At 51.2% G+C, this 8,743-nt stretch overlaps 1 protein-coding gene across 13 annotated transcripts in view; it reads right to left on the bottom strand.

Moving 5' to 3' along the window:
• Positions 1–2,425: 2,425 nt before the first annotated feature.
• Positions 2,426–8,743, bottom strand: part of TFDP2 (transcription factor Dp-2) — a 156,143-nt gene continuing 149,825 nt past the window's right edge. For 12 of the 13 annotated variants that reach the window (XM_032487222.1, XM_032487208.1, XM_032487202.1 and 9 more), the window contains one exon: positions 2,426–8,737. In XM_032487222.1, coding sequence (XP_032343113.1) covers positions 8,554–8,737 — 184 coding nt within the window. In that variant the 3' untranslated portion in view covers positions 2,426–8,553. The remainder of the gene's footprint in view (positions 8,738–8,743) is intronic. The other variant, XM_032487254.1, reaches the window with a different exon arrangement.

Below are 8,743 nucleotides of genomic sequence, written 5' to 3'. Positions count from 1 at the left end.
CGCCCGCTGCCTGCCCCAGGTGGGAGGACGTGGGGGACGCTAACCCCCCATGACCTGCAGTTTGATGGTCGATATCTTACGTGCCTTTAATCTGACATGTGACAGTGTCCACTCTTCTGGTTTTTGTTCTTAAAAATAACTTCCGCAAGTATTTTTTTGAAATAAAAACCTATCATTCTTGTTCCCATCTTTAATTGTTAATAGTGATTTATAAACTAATTTTTGATAAAACTTCTGGAGACGAAGGTTCATCTTTTAGGTGATTGCAGGATGCGGGAAGCCCTCCACGCAGAGGAGCCCAGCACAGTTCCAGTGACAAAATGGCCTGGTCTGCATGGCACGGACCCACCACACAGCTCCTGGACCTTCTAAAAACACCATCTGCAAAAAGCACTTTTTGTTGTATTCAGATGGAAGATCCTATAATACACACCTTTGTTAACTGGAGGCTCAAAAATCAAGTCTTTACTAGCAAAAAAGGGACCTGAAAATAATTCCTGTGGAGATGGTACCTTGCAGGGCCATCATTTTGGGGCTTTAGTGCTCTCTCTTCTCAGGATTTCTAATTGAGTTCTAGCTTTTGGGGGGCCACAGCCAAGTGCTCAGGCATGAGGACAAATCTGACCTCAGTGTGGCAGGCAGCATAGTCCCCGAGGCCCTTGAGCAAGGCAGGAGACCGGCAAGAAGGAAGGAGGTGGCGCGGGCGCTGTGCCCCAGTGGCAAGAATACCAGGAAGTGGTTTGCATGGAAGTGAAAGAGGTTATGACAAAGTGTGTTTTGCATTAATGGGGACTGGTCTCACCCACCCTGATACAAGCAGGCCTGCCTTTACCACAGAGCATCTTATACTCTGCAATTTCCCGAAAGCAAGTTTCAGCAAGAAGCTGGAAAGGCCTCTCAGGAAGAAAGCTGAGCTGGCAGTGAGCGGCGGCCCCGGGCCCTTGGCAGGTGTCCCCAGGGAGAACACACGGGGCCCTCTTCCCGGGCAGGAGTGCAGGGAAGCTTGGAGGTGTCTTCGGGCGTAAGCAGCAGCAAGAGCCAGCGCTCACAGGGAAGACAGAGATGGAAGCAGCCTGGGACTACAGAAGCAGTTCGTCCGTCCAAAGGTATGGGCCAAAAGTAGCTTCTGGGAGTAGGAACCGAAAAAGGCAAGTGGGTTGTCAGATGAGCTGTCTTACCAAGACGACGCTCTTGTTTGAGGCTGGCTTCTCTCTGATGCTCTGTGACCTCAGCAGAGCCCAGCTCAGCAGGCAGCTGGGCGCTGAAGCAAACAACTCCATGGGCTCTGTGGACATCCTCCCTGGTCAGCAGTGTGGCCAGTGGCCATGCTGACTGCCACCAACGACACCCTCAACAGTCATTCACAATATCCCCCTGTGGCCACAAGCAAAAGCATTTTCTCATGGCCAATAAATGATCTGGTGGCTACTCACGTGGGTCCTTGGATACATTGACAAATGGCCCTAGGAAGTACCAAGTAGGATGCTGGTGTGGAATGTCTGGTGTGGTAGAGGGGAGCCAGAGCCCTCCCCCTCACCCCAGAGCCCCCTGGAGTGCTGAGCCCGAGCGGGTGTCATGCCCTCTCCACACCACCATCCTTACTTGGTCTCCTGGATTCAAGTGAGAGCCTTCAAGGGACGATGCCTTTCTTCCCTAACACTAACATTCAAGTGAGTGCCTCCTTAACCATTTCCTAGTGCCTCCTTAAGCCACAGCCCTGTTCTGTGATCCCCCAATTGCTTCCGACTGCCCAGGTGCCCACCCTGCGCCCAGCTCAGGCTGTGGTATCAGGTAGCATTATTAAGGGCCCTGCTTCTCCCCGAGGCAGGCAGACTGCTTGAGCAGGAGGTGCCAGGGCTGCTGCGGTTGCGGAGGCCAGGCGACTTCCACCTGAAGCCTGGGAGTGCTGCACTCATCGCGGTGCTTGTTCTCCCGATGCTGGCCTGGTTAAAGGGAAGATCAGGAAGCATTTTCCCTAAACTAATGTATTCAGGTCATTTGTTTCTGGGGCTATAAAGACATTATTCTTCTTTATGCAATTATGTTCTGTAGTGACCTTGTAAGGAGGTAAAGTCAAAGGTCCCTAATACAGGAAGCCTTTTAAGTACCTGATCTATTTCCATCCCAGGTGGGACAGGTGGTGTGCGTGAACTGGCGTGCCCGGGGAATACGCCCTGTGAGTGTGAGGAAACGGCCAGTGCAGGCAGCTGAGCCCTGACACAGCTGTGGGAGGAGTCGGCCAATCCCCATGAGGCAGCCCCTCGGGCACCCTGAGCTGGGGAAGGAGGCCAGGCTTTTGTACTCCCTAACCGGCTGCGTGTGGTGTGACTTTGGGTGAGGGCGATTCCTCGGGGAGGAGGCTGGGCATGCACCGCAGTAGCCACTAACCACCCCCTCCATCAGCCCGCTAATAATGAGACCACTGTTGTTTTAAATTATTTATTTTTTCTATAGTACATCTCATTCAAATCACAGAACAATCTGGTAACATTTTTTTCCTCGGGCACTTACACTCATTTCAAATGTTTATTCTTTCATCCCTTTTAATCTTACAGGATGGACAGAGATACTCACTTTTTAATGGACAAAAAAAATCACTCAGAGTTTATTAAAAATACAGCTTCCCAGGCCCGACCCGCAGAGATTTTGAGTGAGCTTCTGGGGTGGGCCTCAGGGATGCAAGATTTAAAAACTAACCCCCATCAATTCTGCTGCGGGTGGTCCTTGAACCATCCTCATAGGAACACAAGTGAGGACTTGTCCTTTACCTACTGGAAGCAATTTCAGAAAATCCAGGAATAATTAAGTATACAGAAATAGCTCTTCTATAAAATTTCCATATAAAAATAATGGTATTTATTTACAAAGTTTGAGATGCTACAAAATAATACATCATTTAGGTTAGGTACTTCAATCTAATAAAGTCTACATTAGGCAGGTCAGATGTGGTGTTTGCATTTCCCCCTTATTTCTCTTGTTTAAACTGCTTAAAGCATGTGGCACCATGATGTTTCCTTCATGCAGAAAAAAGCAGAACTACATTTTCTGGAAATAAAACCTAATAGCATATGGTCAGAGTACGGCATCGCCAAAGGAAAAGGTGAGCTAACTGGGGATCTGGGCTCACGACCTTTCCTTTTCGTCTAACAGGGTGGCGATGGCAAACAAGCCGCCTGGAGGAACGTGCAGTACTGAACCGCTCCTCCGGGCTGGGCACGGCCAGCGGTTCCCTTTTTCAGGACGCTGAACGGTTGGGCCCGCCGTGGTGCGACCCGGGAACACAACCGCGAGGTGCTCGGGGCAGCCTTTTAGAAAAGCCTGCATCCCCAGGGACTTAGCGTGAGGCCCACCTCTGACTCCGGTCACGAACAGCAGAACCATCAGGCCACTTGTTACTAGGTGGTGCCTGGCATGTCAAAGATGACACACGGTAAGTGACAAAACGGGGAGTCTGAAGTGATAAACCGCTGGGTTTTAAAACCCAAACATGATCTGAGGACGTTTCCTTGTTATGCTGAGACAGACACCAAGCTCACGTGGTACAGAAGGGTCAGTCGGTAACTTAACCTCTCAAGTCCCCTCCGATGTGCAGGCTGGTCCTGCCCAGGAACAGGTCTCTTCCCAGGTGTGACCGTCTAAGCCTGGGCCGTCCAAGTGGAGAGACCCAGAGCTGACACCACAGCCTGACGCTGCAATTGTGAGCAAAGTCCCCCCCTGCCCCCCAGCTGCTCAGCACTTGCTGTGACAGGGGCTGATGCCAACACCAAAGCCCTCTGGAAGGATGGTGGTGAGAGCACACTTGGTAGGGGGCAGTGCAGCCCCCACAGGAGGAAGAGATTCTGGATGTGGTGCAGACTCTGCCAGACAGGCCTGACGGACGTCCGGCAAGTCAAGCTCTGGGCTTGTTTCATGTCAGCGGGTGGAAGAGAGGTTCTCCCCCGGCTCGAGGCCCCTGGTGGAGCAGGGGCGAGTCCTGCCCTTCCGTTTCAGCTACACTGGCTTCTAAGGCAGCTATAAGCAGGGAGGACCAAAGTCCAGTCTGCTGGAACAGCAAGGGGTCAGGATAGCATGGAATTCATGGACCTTAGTGTAAAGCAAAGGCCAGGTAAGACCACAAGGTTTTGTCTGAAAGAACAGCTGCACACAAGTGAATATGCTTTCTCCCGTCTCGGCACACGGTGAACACACGTCCGCGGCCACCTCGTGCCTGCGCTCGCCAGGGACTCGCAGGCCGTAACTGGAGGGGCAGAGTTCGTGGCCCTGCCTTCTCTTTCTTAGCACAGTGTGTGTTAGATGTATGCGGGAAAACTGGGTCCCGAAGCTTATCTAAGTGTAAATTTCAGAGCTATCTTGACTAATTCCTGAGAAATGTCATTTATGTGGGCATGTAGCTTGGATTTTTTAGAAAAAGGTAAAACATCAGACTCTTTCCTTTTGGGTAACAGTGTTTGGCTTGAGTGGAAGTTTAACAAATGATGAACTGAGAATTAGACAGCAGGGAGGCAACGTTTCTGAGGGTCAAAGGCATGGTGCAGGCCCCTGGCGCACACACCGTGGGGCTTGATAAACACACCAGTGACCGTCAGTGCTGGGGGACCACTGCCTTGGGGGCCTGAAAATGGGGAACCTATTTGGGAAAATGGTCCTTAGATAGTCCTGAGTGCCACTAAAGCCAGTCCAAATGCAGAATAAAAGGTTCTCTTTTGTGTATCTAATATAAAAAGTAGATCTTTATGTATCTAACAACTTGTAAAACTAGAAGAAAACACCTAGAAAAGTTCTCAATTTTAGTCACTTTTCTGTTGTGTAGGTTCAGCTGGAAGGTGACAAAGCCAATGACGAGAACTTCATAGGGAGGCTGTTCTCTTGGTTTGTGGATACTGCTGGTAGCTAGGTTTGGTTTTCTTTTAAATCTTAAAAATTCCAAAACAGACTCCAAAATGTATTCTTAAAGCTGGAACGGTGGGGCCTTTGGAATTCGGTAGTGACTCCAAGTGCATGTCATGGGACAGGGTGGCGTGGCAGAGGGGTCCTTCACCTGCCTGACAAATGTCACTTTCTCAGGAGGCTTTCCATGGACACCCCCAACCATAGGAGCCTTCCCCCACTGTCCCATGGCCCTGTCATTTTTTCTCAGCACTAATCAATCTGAATGTTTTCTGTTCTGTATTCCCTCAAACACTTACTGAAAGATTCAATCTCTACATTCAGTGTCCAACCCCCACCTGAATGGACCACTTCACAGCAGTCTTGCATCCACCTCCCAGACACGCCCGAGGGGAGAGAGCCAGACAGGCCTTCAATCACTGACACAGCCAAACAGGCTTCTCCCTGAGTGTGGTCACAGCATAAGCAGCTGAGGCAGTTCCCTTCCTGGGCTAACCCTGCCCCCACGGACACCCACCCCGACCAGGGCCTAAGTTTCATCCAAACTTTGCTGTCTCTACAACCCAAGTAGCCAAGGAGGGGCTGTGATTGAGCAAACAGCCAGGTTTTTGCTGTCTGCACAGCTGAACAGGGCCATCCGTGGTGGAAGCGCTCCATCTGAATCGCCTGCAGGGGCTCGCCTGTGTTTGGGGCTCACCCGGCATCATCTCACGTATGGCGAGTGTGGTTACAACTATGAGGAGTTACCCTCTTTACCTGGTAAAATGGCAGAAGCCGTGTATAGTTTTCTTCCCACTGCTTCTGTAAGACATTTAATTGAAGGGAACAAACCCAGTGCCATCACTGGTGAAGTTCTGCGGGGGGAGTGATGGGCATTACCAAGCGGTGAGGAGTCACTGTTAGCACCTCCTTTCCTGGCCCCTCCCCAGGACCTCCACGATCATAAGGCACAATTTATATCCACACTTACTGAAGCTGCCTTCATCAGCGTGTCATCACAACATGAAGTGGATGAGACAGAATCACACTGGGGCAGGGGCAGGGGCAGGGAGGGCTGGGCAGGTGCCGGGGCGCCGTCAGCACTGCTGTGGACACTTCCACACGAGGGCCAAACAGCGCAGGCTGTGTGCCACCCGCACGAGTGCTAACAGGGCAAGAATGCACTGACTGGGTGATACTATGTGCCGGAAAGGTCACCAGCTAAGCTGGCCCGAGAAGGGGGGAGGGAAAGGCCTCCTGAACTGCCCCCAAAGCAGACTGTGACCAGCACCCTCTGAGAGGGGTGTCCGTGGGGCCAGTAACCCCAAGCCACTCCTCTGAGGAAGCCTGAAGGCTGTGATCACAATCTCCTAACATTTCTTCTCTCCGATTTCTATAAACTTGAGACCAGATAAACCTATTTAGGGGAGAAACAGAATAACAAAACTTCTCTTTCTAAACTTCATCATCTAGCTTTCTGCTCAGGTAAAGCTTTACACAGTGATGTGTCCTGGTGACCACAGTGCGGCTCTGTGGGGTGTCCTCAGCAGGAAGCCAAACTTTACTGAGGGACAGAGGCTCCTGCCTGCCAAACACCACCACCAAAAACAAATGACAGGAGTCTTTGGTTGCTTTTTCTTCCACACCCACAGTTCGTCAATGTACAGCACTACAGCGGCAGAGAGAACAGAGAAGGGAGCCTTCTCCTAGAACCCGGGCAAGGACCCTGCTCCTCTGCACGATGGTTATGATGAGCAGGCCTGCCACCAATGCTGATGTGCAGGCCTGGGACCTGTAGCACGAAATTCAGAATCTGAAAAGCTAGCTGTGGCTCTTGGCCTCTCTGGGTCCCTGCTGGTCCCCCTCCAAGTACAGGGATGAGGAAGGTGAGGGTTGCTGAAGGGAAAGGCGGCCTCTCAGGAGAGTCTGAAGGGCCACCCGATTTTCCCTGACTGTGCAGCCAACCACCTTCCAGTCTGCCTGTCTCTGGGAGGCCCCCGGAGTGTGCTCAGACCCCTCCCCACCTGCCCCACCTCTGCCCTGAACACTCTGGGTCTGCACTATGGCTTATTTTTGACAGACTGAGCTTTGTCTCAAAGGAACTTAACACGGCACGCCCCAGGGTGTCAGCTGTTTGGCTGGCGCCCCTTCCCCACCAGCTCACTGTCTACAGGCACAGGGCTTTTGTGCAAGAGCCTGCACACAGCTCCTGCACTCCCAGGGGCTTAGAAAGAGCTGGCTGGGGCTGGGGCTGAGCTCAGGGCCCAGGCCACAGACGCTAGATGCAGAATCTAGGGGCAAATCCAAATGCTTCAAGTCAAAGATTTGGAGTTCATTTTCCATGGTCATTTCCTCATTCTCAAGGCCTTAATGTAAGCTTAGGTCAGGGTTTGGCCACGGGGGCAGGCGTCTCCATGAGGGACAGAGGCTCCTACCTGCCTCCATGCCCCATTCAGGGGAGCGGTAACCGCGAGCCCAGCACCACAAGGGTCCTGGTGGCACCTTTGGCTACAAGATAACATTTGTCTAAACACCCACGACCACACACCCGGTCACTTGGAGTGGTCAACGTTTCTCTGTATTTCTGTGAACACCGAATGTCGGGTTAGTATGAAATGCAATGTACCCCAGACTAAACCCAATATGGTCATTCTGATTGATGAAAATGTAGGAAAGGTGACATGTACAGGAAAATTGCTGTTCATATTCTTGAAATACTTTTAAGACAAAAGTAATGACATTTGGTTCATTTTCACAAATTGCACATTGGGTGAAGTCATACAATTATTATGGGGAACTGTAAGCAAGCAATTCGGTCATAGGAGTTTGTTTTGTTTAAATGAAAAAGCTGTGTGAAATGCATAGCTTTGACCTTGATTAAAACGAGACACAATTTCCTTCTGTTAAAACTCCAGATTTAGAATGCTGGCGAAAGGCAGTGCTGGCAAAGTGTTTAATGCACGTGGAAATGCTATTCTATTTTGGCTTCCAGAAGTAGCCCTAGAAAATTCTATGCACCAATGCATTGGCTAATGGTAATTTCTGTTTTACTATAAATTATTCTAAATGTCACTTAAGTACTTAAGATTTCACGCTCACTCCTTTCTAGAAGCCGTCTAAGGCAGCTGATGCGTAAAGCACCTCAACTAGGCTTTCAACTAGTTCAGCGGTTCGGTCTGCGCTCCGCGGGCCACAGGGGTTGCGTCTCACCCTCACGGTCCATCCCCTCCCCGCGGGAACCCTTCCCGTTCACGGCCGCCGGGTGAGAGGCGGCCCAGGCCGGGGGCGGGAGGCACGTGAGCGGCGGGGACAGGCCCCGGGGCAGTCTCGGTGCTAAGGAGGGCTGTGTGGGTGCGGGGGGCACAGAGGCCCCACCTCACGGAAGATAAATGCGCTATTTTCATGCTGCCAGTTCCTTGGGGACTGTCCCCTCTGCCACCTCAGGAGAGCACGCTTTGTTTGCGATGTGATCTATTGCTCTGTTGTCCAGAGTTTCCATTCACACTACGTTAACTTTCATCCCAATCATCTCAGCCTTCGTGTAATTTGCTTATTGTGTTTCCCTAGTTTTCACTGAACACACAGTGCAAACAAAGGCAAAGACTGAAGCAATCGTTTCAAAAACAAGAGCTCACACTAAAAACACACATGAGCATCAAACAGTAAGACGCGGGCTTTGGCCTGTCTTTATTCTGGGGAGGAGGAGTCCTCCTCGTCCTCTTCCTCGTCCTCGTCGTTGAATGAGCAGGGGGTCTCGCCTCGGGACTCAGAGCAGTGAGAGGCCGCACTGCTGGACTGGTGACTGTTTGGGGCAAGGAACTGCCCGGTTGCTAAGGCCACTTCAGCATCCAAGCATAACCCTTGGTTTACGCTAGCA

The sequence above is a fragment of the Camelus ferus genome, chromosome 1 (genome assembly GCF_009834535.1).
Source record: "Camelus ferus isolate YT-003-E chromosome 1, BCGSAC_Cfer_1.0, whole genome shotgun sequence".
Taxonomy (NCBI): Eukaryota; Metazoa; Chordata; class Mammalia; order Artiodactyla; family Camelidae; genus Camelus; species Camelus ferus.
Note: the sequence above shows the minus strand (reverse complement) of the source record. Positions and strands in the feature narration are given on the sequence as shown.